Source organism: Manis pentadactyla, chromosome 7 (genome assembly GCF_030020395.1).
Source record: "Manis pentadactyla isolate mManPen7 chromosome 7, mManPen7.hap1, whole genome shotgun sequence".
Classification (NCBI taxonomy): Eukaryota; Metazoa; Chordata; class Mammalia; order Pholidota; family Manidae; genus Manis; species Manis pentadactyla.
The window spans coordinates 76,179,960-76,196,377 of record NC_080025.1 but is presented as its reverse complement, the minus strand read 5'-3'; the positions used below and the strand labels follow the sequence as shown (position 1 = coordinate 76,196,377).

The 16,418-nt window shown below is 36.9% G+C and overlaps 1 protein-coding gene and 1 long non-coding RNA gene across 3 annotated transcripts in view; one reads left to right on the top strand and one right to left on the bottom strand.

Moving 5' to 3' along the window:
* The first annotated feature begins 145 nt into the window (after positions 1-145).
* The window catches only part of PEX1 (peroxisomal biogenesis factor 1), a 43,970-nt gene continuing 27,697 nt past the window's right edge, over positions 146-16,418 (top strand). Inside the window, exons 1-9 of one of the 2 annotated variants that reach the window (XM_057504514.1) lie at positions 146-366; positions 5,288-5,431; positions 7,582-7,665; positions 7,864-7,978; positions 8,076-8,842; positions 10,129-10,248; positions 14,217-14,340; positions 14,574-14,677; positions 15,569-15,651. In XM_057504514.1, coding sequence (XP_057360497.1) covers positions 238-366; positions 5,288-5,431; positions 7,582-7,665; positions 7,864-7,978; positions 8,076-8,842; positions 10,129-10,248; positions 14,217-14,340; positions 14,574-14,677; positions 15,569-15,651 — 1,670 coding nt within the window. In that variant the 5' untranslated portion in view covers positions 146-237. The remainder of the gene's footprint in view (positions 367-5,287; positions 5,432-7,581; positions 7,666-7,863; positions 7,979-8,075; positions 8,843-10,128; positions 10,249-14,216; positions 14,341-14,573; positions 14,678-15,568; positions 15,652-16,418) is intronic. The other variant, XM_036879263.2, reaches the window with a different exon arrangement.
* The window catches only part of LOC118909111 (uncharacterized), a 55,301-nt gene continuing 45,983 nt past the window's right edge, over positions 7,101-16,418 (bottom strand). Inside the window, exon 3 of the long non-coding RNA XR_008998486.1 lies at positions 7,101-7,662. This is a non-coding gene — a long non-coding RNA (uncharacterized LOC118909111). The remainder of the gene's footprint in view (positions 7,663-16,418) is intronic.

The window sequence follows — 16,418 nt, the reverse complement described above, 5'->3', positions numbered from 1 at the left end:
CTGCGAGCGAAGATTCGGCGGACGAGCTGCTGCCCCCTACCGGCTTGGCGAAGAGACCCGGAGAGCGGAAAAGGCTTTCTCGCACCTTTACCCAGCGGGCGCGCGGCGAGGGCCCCCTAGGTCAGGGGGCGGAGCTTCAGGGGGGCGGGGCCCATCGATCAGCTCCGGCTCCGACAGCCTTCAGCCTGTCCCGCCTGCCGGCGAGGGTGGGCAACCGGGCAACCGCAGTTGCGGAAAATGTGGAGCTACGATCGTCTGGTGGGTGAGGCGGGTGGTGAAGTGGACGTGACTGTGGCTTTCACCAACGTTCGCGACTGCTTCCTTCACTTGCCACGGCGCCTCGTGGCCCAGCTGCACCTGCTGCAGGTAACGCGGCGGCCCCGGACGGGGCTTCCAGCCCGGACTCGGGCCACCTACTTGGCGGCCTGGGGTCGGACGCGGTGGTTGCTCGAGCCTGTCGCAGCGGCGGGGCACTGGCTGCTTTCCCAGCACCGCGAGCCGTGCACAGGCCAGGTTGAGGGCCGCGGAGGGCAGCGCCGGCCTGGGCAGTCTTCTGCAGCCCAGCACATCTAGTGCTGTCCCGGCCCTTTAAGTTAACTTGCTTAAAGACATTTTACCATAAAGTGGGCTTTCAGACATTGTAATATTCTATCTGTGCCTTCAGAAATACTCCTCACTCCAGATTGGGAAGTCCTGAGAAATCATTTGTTTTTATTATCTTTTTAAGAAATTTTTTTCCTGCCCCGAATTTCCAGGTGCCTGCACTGCTGCCATCCGGGCTTCCGGAGTGGGGGGGCAGACTTGGTTTGCGAAGTCCTGGTAGGTTAACGGGACAGAGCGCCGTGTCCCACGAGCGGGCTAAGTTACTGAGATGAAGGTCCTCTTTGTCGCCTGCACTCGGCGCACAGCCAAGGTGTGCCGGGATTGTGCAGTGGAATTATGCACGCTTGGATGTACTGGGTGTGTTTGGCGGGTTCGGAGCCGTCGGCTCGCCCTCTAGGTCTTCTGGTTTTGGTGGTTCATTGCTCTAACCACTGGCGGAGATACAGCCTTGTTTCCATAACTAGAGATAGAGGCGCATAGGCTGCGGGTTTGAGAGTACTTATGGGAGCAAAAGGATAGAATATTTGAAATCCTCAAAAATACTCGATGCCTGATACCCAACACTGGCTAATCCATGCAGGAAATATTTGCGAGTTTGCAATAATTTCAAGTATCCTTTTCACTCTACTTCCCCATAACTTTTTCTAGATTATTTTCCTCTGTCTTTCAATTCACACCAAGTTCAGCATACCCTTCCATTATTTATTTTACCATAAAGTGGACAATCTTTTGGTTCTGACAAGCTAGTCACTATCACCAGTTCCCAGGTAGACCCTGCTCTTTGCTGCCAGTCAGCTTCAACGGAGATTTTCAACATGCCTTCAGATTAGCACTTAATGAGTTTAAAGGAAAAAACTCATCTAATGAGTTTGTAGGAATGCTTCCTTTAACTCTAAAAATTTGGTCCTAAGATGTAGATGCTATGTTACATTCACTATTTAAGAATTTAGAGGTCTTGATCTTTAAGTTTTGAGCGTGCAATTAGGATTTTGGGATATCTTTTTGACACTTAAATATCTTGAGCCCTAGAACAAATTGCTGTTTCTATCCAGCCTATATCAGCAGAATAGGCCAACTTTTCTCCCCAGTTATAAAAGTAATATTACATATGTTTTATAGAAACATCAGAAAATGGAAAAAATTACGAAAAAATAAAAGTTACCCATAATTTCCAAAGCCAAACATACCTAAATTTAACAGTTTGGTTCAAATCTTTCAGTCTTGTTTCTAATCTTTAATTTTTTTTTTAACAGAAATGAAATCCTACACACACACATTTAGTTTTGTACTCTGCTGTTTTCCTGTAGTCTTATTAGCATTTTATTTTGTTAAAAGGTACACACTTAGTGGTTAATTAGTATTCTATCACATTTGCCATGATTCATTTAATTGTTCATTTGTGATTGAACATTTATATTGTATTCAATTTTTAGACATTAAAAGTGATACTATAATTATTTTAATAAAAAGTTAAAAACAGAACATCTTTGTTTATAAAACATTGTTTTCATTTCTGGTTATTTAGGAGAGGTTCCCAGAATTATTGGGTTAGAGGGAATAGATCATTAGTAAAGCAGAAGGTCATGAGTTGGGAGTTAATACGTTGAATTTTTTTATTTGCGCTGAAGAATTGAGTACATAGTACAGATAATGTGATGGGAAGAGGGTCAGAACAGTGCTTTTCTGGCCAGTGTTAGACTTACCTTGAGGCTTTTAAAAATACAGATGTTCTAGTGCTTCCTTGGACCTATGGAATCAGGATCTTGGGGAGTGGACTTCGGGCATCTGTGATTTAAAAAAGATCTTTTAGTTGCACAATAGAGTTGAACCCCCCAGTGTTCTAGAATCACAGAATGTTGATGATGAAAGGGTTTCTGGGTATCTAGGTCATCTCTCTACTTTTATACATCAGGAAACTGCCGCTCCTGAGCCGGTGCCATTTCCATGCAGTTAATTTGCCCTCTGCCTGTAACTACATCATCCCGACTATCCTTCTCATCCAGCGCCTCCCCACTGTCGTAGTCTTAGTCATGCCATTCTTCCCTAAAACATGTTTCCATGTTCCATGCCTTTGAAAACTGAGCATAATCTTACTTCTTCCACATAGCTTTCAAATTCTCTGTTGCTGAATTTTGTCTCCTTTTCAGAACTTTACTGCTGTGTTTATGGCACACATCTCACTTGTTATACTCTGTTCTGTGTTTGAAGTATTGTCTTGTTTTGTTTACCCAAGTCCTTATGTCAGGGCTGGGCACCCAGTAGATGCTTTAACTCAGGATTTCTTAATCTTGGCACTGTAGACCTTTCAGGCTGCTCGTGTTTGTGGGGGTCGGGAGGGGGTTGTGCTGGATACTGGAAGATGTTTAGCAGCATCCCGGGCTTCTAGTTACTAAATGCCAGTAGCATCCTGTGCCCCAGTAGTGACAACCAAAAATGTCTCCTGGGGGACAAAATCACCCCCAGTTGAGAACTACTGGCTTTAAGTCAGTGACTTTGTCTATACTCTGGGACAGGGCTTGCTGTGATTGCTGAAACTGGAGATTCATATCCACACTGAATACAAACAAATGAACCTAAATCGCCACCCAGAAATGGCTGGACACAGAACTGTCTTTTCCTTTGTGCTAGCAAGGAAGAAACCAGACTTTGGACCTGGCCAGTCCTAAGGTTTTGCAACCTGTGGTTTCACCTGATACGGATAGCACAGGTTTGGGCAAAAGCAGGTTGTCAGTCACTTGCTGATCAAACTCCCAGAAACCATTTCTCTCCAGTCTCTTTTTCTTCTCTCTACCTGAGTGTCCAGGGACTTGGTTCATGTGAAAAATTTCTGACATAATGATGGACTCAGAACAGTATGTAAAGTTCAGTAAATCCAGCCAAATATACATTAGGACTCTTTGGAGATGCTTACTGCATTTTGACCAAATGAATGGTTGAAGTATTTTTCATGTTTAACAAAGTTGATTTTCCCTTTTTCCAGTGAATTGGTAGAATTCTGTTTTGCTATTTCAGGGCATATTTCATATTTTCTTATTTAACATGTCTGGTTTAAAAGTTCCTTAGGGGGATTGTTCTGGATTACACCTCACTGACTCTGAGGAAACTGGAAAGCCCCTGGGAGCTTGGCTGCCTTTACGCTAGTAGCTTCCACTCACACAATTACAGCTGACCTGGTAACCTAGGGCTTCAACTCCGTATCTAGGGCTCCTTCCACTTTATCACACTGTATTCGGTGGCAAATTTTGTCAGCCAGAGACCGTTGGACTATCACATGAAGAATGGTGAGAAAAATTACACAACTAGGTAATACATGATGACTTTATTCTATACAAAGTTTTAATAACATTTTTAATAACATGGTTAAAATGCAGTATACCTTAGAAATGGCTCCAACATCCTTTGAAATTTGTCCTATTTAAAGGAAGACAATAAGCAGCCTACAGCCAGTTTTCAGGTAGTAAAATTTGATGTAAATCAATTAATTTGTATTTAATTGTTTATATTTAGTGAATTTATTTTTATAGAAATCAATGAACTTAATACTAAAACTTCCCGAGGTGGTCTTGATGACTATTACTGGAATCCTTACTTTTTATTTTAAAATGATATATGTGTAAAAAAAACAAAAAAATGATACATATATGAAAATGCTTACGATATGGTACTAAATGGGGCAAAAGGAAACTAAGTCCTGACCGTAATACACAACTATGTAAAAATTAACTTGTGCATAGAAAAAAGCTTAGCTGGAAGCAGACAGAATTGTTCATGTGGTTGTCTTTTTGTGGAGGGAATATCAGTAAGTCCTTTTTCTCCTTCCAAGTATTTATATTTCCCAAGGTTTCCATAATGAGTTAATAATTCTTTAATTACTGAGAACATTGTTTTTTAGTCCTTAGCCACACACAAACTTGCATGTTTTACATAATTGCTCTGAATGAGAATAAATTTTAAATTTTGTTTTTTTCAATGTATGATTCCATAGTTCTAGAACTTTAAACATTATTATTAAAGAAGCTGCGTAATATGAAATTTCTGGAAGTGTACATAGTAAAGTATTGGCAGTAATTACCTCCGGGAACAGGGACCAGAGTCTTCATGTTTTATGCTTTTGTCCTTTTTTTCTTCCAATGTGTATAGTCATTACTCTTCTAATAAATACTGTACACTTTTAATGCTCATGTTTCTATTTATTGACTCACATTTTACTGAAATAGCAAATTTATATCTTATTTAATAATTTCCCCATTGATAGAGATTTGAAACAGTTCTAAATTTTCACTGTTACAGAAAATGCTGCAGAGGTATCTTCTGGTGTATTTTTTTCCTTCTTTGAATCATTAATCAGAATAAATTAATATATAAATGGCTCAAAGGCTATGTAAGTTCATTCACTCTGTTGTCATTTTGAATTCTGGAATGGTTGAATCAATTTATAATGCCTTCATAAGAATATAAGGCTATTAGTTTCACCAATTGCATCACCATGCTGGGTAATGAATATGATTATAGTTTTCATTGCTGTGACTGCTGTGGATAGCAGACAGCTATCAACTATTTATAGCACTCCTTGTGTGTGTAGATTGCAACAACAGTTTATCTTTTACATGGATCCAGAAGAGCATGTAAAAAGTTTCTAACCAACCCTCCTCCCACCCCCATTTTTTATCTTTTGAATAAATAGAATCAAGCTATAGAAGTAGCCTGGGGTCACCAGCCTGCATTCTTAAGCTGGGTGGAAGGCAGGCATTTTAGTGATCAAGGTGAAAATGTGGCTGAAATTAACCGACAAGTTGGTCAGAAACTTGGACTCTCAGATGGGGAACAGGTAAGCACAGCATATGATGACAGTGACTTTCTTCTAATGTCATATAACATAATATAGCAATAGAAATAAAATGAAGAGTTCAGATTTATCTTTTAAGGAGGTGAGATGATCGCTCACTTGTATGCTGCTCTAACCAGTCCATGATATTCAAGTTGACAGTGTACGGTGTGGAGTCGTCATCTTGTAATGCCTCCTAGTTGATTTAGTGTTCTCTTACTTCTTACTCATTTTCCAGGTTTCTGAATTTTGTTTTTGTACAATTACTTTAGTTTTATGAATTACTGAGTTTTACTTACTGTTACTCAAGTTCATTTCATTTGTTTCTGATAAATTTTTAAACCTTCCAGAAGTCATGCCTGATTTATAAAAATCTGTCCTATGTAGGAGGGTTATTATTTTTCCAGTTTTGTCTTGTCTATGAATTTAATTGTGCTTAAAATATAAATCCCAAAGTTTAAGGACTCATTTCTATGTTTTCACTTTATTATATTCACCAATTTATTCCTTTTTAAATATTTTAAGCTACAGAAGTAATACATACTCATTACAAATATTTTACAATTAAAATATTTTTTTCTTTCTCTAACCCCAACCTCAGAATGAATATGTACTGTATGTTGAGATCTCACTAGACCTTTGGGATTTGAACAGTGAGATAGTATATATATTTTTTCCTGCAAGCTTGTCCCTCACAAACTATCAGAAATACCTTTCTACATATTGCAAACAATATTAATCAAACATCTCTCTGTGCACATGAAATGAAATATTAAAAATTGAATTGCCAAATTGAGGGTTATGCACATTTAAAAATTTGATAGATGGGGCTAACTTACTTTCTATTACCAATTTTCTACGACAGTGTATTAAGAGTGGTACCTCTTTTTAGCTTGTTTTGAATACAGACTGATTTTGTCCATGCATGTGTTTTATCATGGGAACACACTGATGAGAAATCCAGAAGCCTACCACTGGTCCTTTGTTTACCCTAAATTTTTGCTAAACTCTTAAAACTTTAGCACCAGAGTGACCTTAGAAATCACGAATTTTGGTGCCTTGCACTTTACAAACCTAGGGAGGTGGAATATTGTGCCTAGGATTGCATAACAAGTTGAAGTTATACCCTTAGAGTTCGCGGCACTTCCCTGTGAGAAACATCAGCTCTGTTGTTGATGTCTTCAAGCCTGCTTGTTTTTAATTCCCATTTCTTCAAAGTGAACTTTGACCCGATTTTCTGCAGCTCCTCGAACCCTAAAGCATAGTCTCCCAAAGAATCATCTCTGGGAACAGAAAGTAACTGGCTCGCCCAGGACTCCAGCTTCGTGGTGGGCAGGAGCTGTTTTGTGCTTTCTCAGAATCACCCCTTTCAAATAGGGTATATGGGGAGGTACTAAAGGGAAATTCACTAAGGGCGAGGCACTTGGGGAAATTCTGTTCCAGTCCACAAAAGCAGAGATGGAAGGGCTGGTACCTGGGGCATTTAATACTCGATGGTTTTTGGATTTTACTCCTCTAATCCCCAGAAATGCTTTAAAAAGGGGAAATAAAGAATGATGGTGGATTCCAGCTTCTTGAAACACTAGCATTTTATATGTAATTCTGTAGACTGGAATGAGCAGATATTTGTTTTAACTGAATGATTATACTTCTAAATAATTCTAAGTAATTGACTCTGTTCTCTATCTCAGTGTATTTTTTACTTTTCTAGAAGTAGCATGGCTTGAAGTTAGTTATAAAACTAACAGCTGTAAAACATCTGGAGATAATAGAGCATGTACATGCTAGATCCAGCCATGACTTAATGACCTTTTTTCTTCCTATATTTTTAAAATTACATTTCTTTTGTTAATGGTTATCTTTATTTTTTTTTTAATGTTTTATGCTAGGATGTATTTTCCTTTATTCTATAATTAGTTGTGAAACAGTTTTTTCTAAAATGTTGAGTATATCAAGGCCTAGCTAACAATAAGTACTTAGTAAATATTTGTCAAATGAAGGGTTTACACAGTGCATGTGCCTGCACACGGATACACACACACACACACACACACACACACACACACAATTACTTACCTAAAGAGAAAACTATTTATTTTATAGGGATATAGAAAAGTTTTTTAAAGTAGTTTTACATTTTAAATTTTTTCCAGGTGTTTCTCAAGCCGTGTTCCCATGTGGTGTCTTGTCAACAAGTTGAGGTGGAACCCCTCTCAGCAGATGACTGGGAGATACTGGTAAAGAAAACAAAATGAGAACTAGTCCAGTTTAAGGTTAAGCTACTCGAGAATATCAGTGTCTTTAGATTTCTCTTTCCTAAGCTTCATTACATATTCTGAGTTGGTTTGAGTTATAAGAATGAATTGAAATTTTCCTGACTAGATGTGGAATGGACAAAATATAAAGTGAATTGATTATTTGTTTGTTGATTCTAGGAGCTGCATGCTACTTCCCTTGAACAGCACCTTCTAGATCAAATTCGAATAGTTTTCCCAAAAGCCATCTTTCCTGTTTGGGTTGATCAGCACACTTACATATTTATCCAGATTGGTAGGTGCTATTACAGTGATTTCATCCTAATCTGCACCAAGGCACTGAGTCCATAACAGAGGTGAATGTGCACTAATGAGCTTTACTTTCCATATAGTTGCACTGATACCAACTGCTACTTATGGAAGGCTGGAAACAGACACCAAACTCCTTATTCAGCCAAAGACCCGCCACGCCAAAGAGAACACATTCTCAAAAGCAGACAATACCCGTGGAAAATTTCTGAATTATGGAAGAGACCAAAAAGAATTAACAAAAGACCCTCAAACCAAGCAACTTCAGTCAAGTACTGCAGGAGTCACTGGGTCTAACGCAGCAGATCCAGAAGTGTCACTTGACGCAGCATCACTATCAAGCTTATGGACTATGATAGGAAGCATTTTTTCTTTTGGGTCTGAGAAGAAACAAGAGACATTCTGGGGTTCAACTGAAATCAATGCATTCAAAAATATGCAGTCAAAAGTAGTTCCTGTAGACAATATTTTCAGAGTGTGCAAGTCGCAGCCTCCCAGTATATGTAACACATCAGCAACTTCTGTGCTTCACAAACACTGTGCCATTCATGTATTTCCATGGGACCAGGAATATTTTGACATGGAGCCCAGCTTTACTGTGACCTATGGAAACCTAATTAAGCTACTTTCTCCAAAGCAACAGCAAAGTAAAACAAAGCAAAATGCCTTGTCATCTGAAAAAGAGAAGCAGACGTCAGAACCACTAGATCAAAAACAAACTGGCTCAGACCACAGTCAAGAAGCTGGGAAGGGCTGTGTGGTAAAGGTAGTCTGGAATGGACTTGAGGAATTGAAGAATGCCATAAAGTACACCAAAAACGTAGAAGCTCTCCATCTGGGGAAAGTCTGGGTTAGTATAAATTTTATTGTTATAGAGGAAACAATTTTATATTGCTTTGAACTTCCCCAAATTAATAATTAGAATAATACTTTATGTATAATTTGAAAACCAGTATAATAAGAAATAGTATCTAAAATCCCTGTGGGGGACACATTTCTGACTGCACGGTGAAGTCCTTCTTTAGGTAAGGATTGTATATTTTCTGGTTAAGTAAACATGGACAGATGAAAGCTTAGACAGGCCCAGGCCCAGAGAGGCTCACATTGCTCACCTGATGTTAGGTAGCTGGGAAGTGGAACTAGGATGCAAACCTAGGCAGCTGGACTCTAGAGTCCACGCTTAGCGTGGAGTGCCCTGGAACACCTCACAAAGTCTTTAATGCCTGCAGAAGATTGGTCCCCAAGTTCTGGAAAGCAAAGGAAGGATCTGTTATGTGTTGGGGGAAATGCCCAGTTGTACAGAGGGACTGAGGATGTGAGGTCACCTTCCTGCTGTCTCTGATGGCACCTGGGTGGGAGGTACCCAGAAGCTGCTTGCCCTTCTGGTATCAGCTCTAACTGGTGTGGAACTGGGACAGGATGTAGAGCAACTAGTGTTCCATCTTCTCATCCTGGCCTCCAATATTCATGCTAAATTTTCGTGAATGAGTCACCAGCCCCTTTTATTTGAACTTAGTTTTAAACCATTGTGAAATGATACTTCGTGGTGGTAAAGGAAGGAAATCGTTAGGGCAGGGGGAAAAAAACTGCACCATTGGCTTATTATTTTCTGTTAGTGTTAAACTCTTAGTTTAAGAGCTCCCACTGCATCTAGACCAGAGTGTCTATTGCTGAACTTGTCATATCTATTTCTGTTAATAGCTTACCATTCGGTGATAATATCCTTTTATTTCCTTGAAATTGTATGGCCGAGGAACGAGGTAAAGAAGCGCTGGTGGTGACGTCCTGGGGACTATGTAAGATAGAGTGAGAGGCCTGCACTTCCCACCCAAGGAGGCTGCTGTGGCCAGCGAGGAGGGCAGTGCTGACAGCACACCACCCAGTACAAACAGGCTTGACTTCAGAGGCCAGAACTGATTGATCACATCTTAAGAGGATGGAAAAAGAAAGAAATGTAGGGAAAAAATTGGAATGTTGGTGACATAATAATGCCTGGACATCCATCTGGCTATGAATCATTATAGCGTCCATAATTTAACATGAATTCATAGAAGTTAATAACAGTATTTATGCTATGGAATATTTTTTAATCAAGCTTTGAACATACTTATGTTTTTGTTTATTTTTAAATTTCAGATTCCAGATGACCTGAGAAGGAGACTAAATATAGAGATGCATGCAGTAGTCAGAATAACTCCAGTGGAAATTACCCCTAAAATCCCAAGATCTCTAAAATTACAACCTAGAGAAAACTTAGTGAGTTCAAATATATATGTGTTATATATACGATTGTTTTACATGTGTTGTGAAATATCTAGTTGCTTTTTCTAAGTAATAAAGAATGGTGTATCCTTTTTGCTAGAAAAGCAAAGTCTTTTTTTTGTTTACTGTAGTGAAATATATTTAACAAAATGCTGCACTAACCATTTTTAAGTGTGCACTTCAATGGCATTTTGCATTCATAATGTGCAACTACACCACTATTTCAAAACCTTTCTATCACCCCAAACAGAAACTGTACCCATTAAGCAATTAACTCCTTATCCCCTCCCTCTGCAGCTCCTGGTAACCTCAAATCTATTTTTTGTCTGTAAACTTGCTTATTCTAGGTATTTCTTATAAGTGGAATCATATAATATTTGTCCTTTGGGTCTGGCTTATTTCACTTAATATGTTTTCAGAATTCATCCATGTTGTAATGTGTCAGAATGTCATCCCTATTTATGGCTAAATACTAGTTCATTGTATGTATACACCACGTTTTATTTAACCATTCATCTGTGGATAGGCCCTGGGTTGTGTCCACCTTTTTGGCTATTGTGAATATTGCTGCTGTGGACATTAATGTGCAAGTATCTGTTTCAGTCCCTACTTTTGGTTCCTTTAGGTATTTACAGAGGAGTTGAATTACTGGATTATAATAATTTTCTGTTTAACTTTTGAGAAACCAAGAAGTCTTCAATAAGCAATATGCATACTATATATAGTGTGTCAATGCAAATATGGATAATTACTGGCTTTTACAAAATTGATATTTTAATATATCCATGTATTAAAAAAAATCCTCTCTCATCTTATTGCAATATTAATGTTGCAGCCTAAAAAAATGTTGAACTCTGTTTATTTTTGTGGTTGATAAATCTTTCCTCAGGACTTTATTTTTGTTTTGCTTTTGTTTTGTATTGAGGTACATACAATAAAATGCCCAAATCTTAGTGTATAGTTTGATAACTTTTGACATGTGTATACACTCATGTAACCATCACCCAGATAAAAATATCAGACATTCTCACCAAACTTTTTTTTTTGCCCCTTCATCTATTTCTCCCATCCCTCACTCCCTCCTTCCCTATGGCAGCCACCAGTCTGTTTTCTATGTTTATGAATGTATGTCAGTTTTGATTGTTTTATAGAATCTACTTAATAAGTGAAGTCATATGGTACTTGTCTTTCTCTGCCTGGCTTATTTCACTGAGCATAATAGCTTCTAGGTCCATCCAGGTTGTTGCAAACAGCAAGATTTCATTCTTTTTTATGGCTGAGTAATGTTCCTTCTTATATATGTACCACATCTTTATCCATTCATCTTTCAGTGGACACTTAGGTTGCTTCCATATTTTGACTGTTTTAAATAATGCAACAATAAACATAGGAGTGCATACATGTTTTCAGATTAGTGATTTTGTTTTCTTTGGGTAAATTTCTAGAAGTGGAATTGCTGGGTCTTATGGTATTTCTATTTTTAGATTTTTTTAGATATCTCTATACTGCTTTCCATAGCAGCTGCACCAATTTACAGTCCCACGAGCAGTGTAGGATGGTTCCCATTTCTCCACCTCACCAACACTTGTTGCTTTTTGTCTTGCTATCAGCCATTGTGACTGGTGTGAGGTGGTATCTCCTTGTGGTTTTCATTTGCATTTCCCTCATAACTAGTGCTGTGGAGCATCTTTTCTGTGTCTGTTGACTATCTGTAAATCTTCTCTGGAAGAATGTCTATTCAGGTCCTCTGCCCAGTTTTTAATCAGATTATCTGTCTTTTTGGTGTTGAGTTATACAAGTTCTTTAGGCATTTTAGCCCCTTACAGGATATCTAATTTGCAGTGTTAGACTGTTTTAATAGAGTATTATCATCTGTACCAGTTTAGGTTACCAGTTCTCAGAGAATTACAATACAAAAGAAACAATACATGTTTTTAAAAGTCCAAACAACATGATTTAATCCTTCTCATAATTTAGATGGTACTTTTGGATTCTCAGGATCACGATGGTCATTATGTCATCTTTCTAGTTGATAAAAGCTCAGGTAAGACGCTTATATTATATGACTGGAGAAGAAGAAAGCAGATAGAATAAATGCCTTAGCAGTATGTAACTGAGCATTTAACACACTGGCTGAACAGTACACAGTGATTTGTTGTTTTGTCTTTAATTTTTTGGTTATTGAGCTTGGTATTTTTCAGAAGTTAGCTCTCATGTACAAAATACTAGACCGCTGGCCATTGGATTTTTTTTTTTTTGCCTCTGTAATGAGATATTACTACAAATCTCCTTTCCTGTCCCTGAATTGTAGTATATTTTCATGGAAGCTTTATGACTGTGGCAGTTCCCTGTGGGCTGATTATAGCATGTAGGACATAAAGATTTTTTATTTCAGAGGAACTGTGAGTTGCTCTCTGATTCTGAAAGTCTTGATTTTAAAGTTTACATTTTCATTTTATGACTACCTTTAGGTCTTTAATCCCATTGCCCAAAAATATCCAAAGAAGTAACTGGCTATTTCTGTGGTTTTTTAAGCCTGGGAAAGTGATGCCTTTTCTTAGTTAGCTAGCTTTTGGTAGTGATCAAGTTCTAAGTTGAGCTTAATCAGCATATCTAGACTTGACCCTGTGGACAAAGAAACATAACAGAAGTAGACCAGTTGGGGAACAGTAGTCTAGAGGTTTATTTCCCCAGGTAGATAGTAATTTTCTTCCCTATGTGGATTTTTGTTACACCTATTTTCATTTCAAGTAAGTTTTAAAAACTTTGGTAATAATTTTAATTTAAAAGCTTTAAAAATTAGCAGTGTTTTTCTCAGAATTTCTTCAGACCTCTTAAGCAATTTATTAACGTTCTACCTATTGAGTATATCAGCACTGTGACCAGCCTAACAGAAAGAAAAATAAAAGAAAATGATTTGGCCATATAAAGAGTTTATTTTTCTCATGTACAAAGAAGTTGGAGGAGCTCATAGGTGGTTAAACTATGTCATCAAGGATGTAGTCTTTCTCCTCCACCATCCTTAGCCTGTGACTTTCCTTCTCTTAAATGTAGGGTACCTGTTGTGCTGATAAGCACCATGTCTGCATTCTTGGCAGAAGGAAGTGCACAAAGAGAAAGCTTTTTCCTTTCAAGATTTCTCTACCTTTGAATTAGGAAGAGGAGCTCTTCCCAAGGACTGCTGATTACACCCATTGGCCACACACACACAGTGCCAAGCCACTTGGCAATACCAAGACCACTATGCTAAATGAAATAAGTCAGGGAAAGACAAATACCATATGACTTCACTTATATGTGGAATCTAAAAAATGAAAACAAAACAGAAATAGACTCATAAATAGAGAGAACAAACTGGGATTGCCATAGGGGAGGCGAGTGGGCAAAATAGGTGAAAGGGATCAAAAGGTACAAACTTCCAATTATAAAATAAATAAGTCACGGGGATGAAAAGTGCAGTATAGGGAATATAGTCAATGTTTTTAATATCTCTGTATGGCTTTTCATGGTGAGCATTTCATAGAGTATATAATTGTCAAATCATTAATGTTGTACACCTGAAACCAATATAAAATATCAATTATACTGCAATAAAAAAAAGTAAAAAAGGTACACATAAAATTGTGAATAGGAATTTTTCTACATTAACCCTACATGTTATCTTTTGTCTGCTGACCTTTATATTTCAATGAATATCAATTATGTCTAAATAGTTCAAGTAAACTTTGTGGTACAAAAATCTTAAAAAAAAATTTCCACTCTTGTACATGTTCAGGCTACACTGTAGTCATTGTACTGTAATATCAAATCCTGAATCTGTGCCCATAGAATATGAACATCCTTCCAGTTATGTTTAGTAAGGTTTATATTTTATTAATAAGATAAAGTGTTAAAATAAGAATGGCAAGGTTAAGTTTGGGTATTAAGATAATTCATTACTGTTCTGTCCTTTTCCCTGGCAGCCTGAAGACATAAGTGAAGAGGACATAAAAACTGTGTTCTCTTCATGGCTGCAGCAGACTACAAGTACCACACTTCCTTTGATAGTATCAGAGGAAGAACACATTAAGCTGGGAATTAAAAATGGTGGGTAAATTTCATTTGTTATTTTAGTGTTTTTTCTGTTGAAGAGGTTGTAAAATTTTTCATTGTTTTTTTCAACTTGTGACACGTGTGAACAGGAAACATGATAGTGACAATTAAATAATAGGTTCCACATATCAAAGAATTCCTTTATTTTATTTAAATAAATTTAAATCTTAAATTATTTCATCTCAGCTGCAGTATTAAGTCTACATTCATTCTTTTCTTTTTAATAGGGTTAAAGGAGTTTTCACTGAATGTAGTTCATTCTTGGGAAAAAGAAAAAGAAAAAAATATTTTCCTGTTGAGTACCAGTCTGCTGCAGAAGACCACAATACAAGTAATCACATTCTATTGAATATTTCATGAAATAGTATTTATTGCATGTGAATGACGATAAAGTGTGAATTTACCTTACCTTGCATGCTAAGTGTATTAGAAACTTGAATGGTAAGAGTAAGGAATAACTTTATTTAAAATATTTTATTCTATAGTCTCTTTAATGTATCTAAACAGATTATTGATTTACCCTAACTTTAAAATCAATGCCTCAGCACAGATAAATTTCAAAAATAGAATCGATTGTGTTAATTCACAAATTGTTCATGACTTAAAGTTCTTCTAGATTTGAAGCAAAGGAAAACAACTTTAGGGGTTTGATTTTTAAAATTCATATTTTCACTTGCAGTTTTGCTGCACAGCCCATATTTTGGCAAGTCTTAAATTCTCAACTCTTCACAAATACTATCAGATCACGTCTTTTCCAGAAGTATTGCAATAGTGGTCTTTATAGAATATTATATTTAAATTACGGTAGTCACTTTTATCATAGAATTGAAGATGTAATCATTTAGCATTTCGTTGGTTTAAAACTAGACATTGTTTGTCTACTTTTGAAATACAATTGAAGGAATACCATCCAGAGAAAGATACAAATGTAAAAATTATAAAATGAATAAATGTGACATAAATCAAAATTGCAAATAAGGATATTACCTATAAAATGGATAAGGAGATGACATTCTTTACTGCTTGTTGATCATAAGTATTTATGTTTCTTGGATGAGTAAATTATTATTGTCATGGCTATTTTAAAATAAGTAATAATCTTGCACACATGTCTTTTCTCTCTGTTGTAACAGAATCAGCAATTCAGTTTCCCGGAATCCAAGAAAAACAGGCAAAAGATACAACTTTGAAATGTAAAACTGTTTTTTCCTTGCTACTGTAGGTCCTTCTAGATCCTATGGTAAAAGAAGAAAACAGTGAGGAAATTGACTTTATTCTTCCTTTTTTAAAGCTGAACTGCTTGGGGTAAGATGTTATGGCCAAATAGCATGTTTAGAGACATGTTTACCATTATCTCTGGCAGGGTTTTTAATGTTTAAATATCGAAGTAAATGTTCATGTCATTGAATAATCTTACTCATGAATTAGTAGATACATTTTTTTAAATAAAGTATCATTGATATACAGTCTTACCAAGATTTCACATGAACAACATTATGGTTTCAACATTAACCCACATTATCAAGTCCTCACCTCCCACTGCAGTCACTGTCTATCAGCATAGTAATATGCTATAGAGTCATTACTTGTCTTCTCCATGCTGTGAATTAGTAGATGATTTTTAAGGGTTGTTTCTGTTTTCACATCTAACTTAGTAATTTGCCTTGTCTTCTTCTTTTTAGATAACTAAAAGTCTGAAGCTTTTTAGAAATCTTACTTTGAGATTTAATTTGTGGGAAGGTAACTCAGTATGAACCTGGATCATATGCGCTTGAATGAAACAGTAATCTTGCTAATACATGTATTTTAACTGTTAAATCCAAAAACATTAATTGAATGTTTAAAAATATTTCAAATGAAGTTATTCCTTCACTAGCTTTTTAATGTGCTAATTCAGATTATTTGTTTTCCTCAACGCTTAAAGACAAACAAATCTCAATTTCTTTCTCTTCTACACTATGAGAATCTCATATAGACATAACCTCTTAGAATTCTTCAGAGAGGTTTTTAGAAGATGTAGTAGTATATTTGATTTCCTATAATAGTATAATGTGTGTTTTAGTGGAAGGATG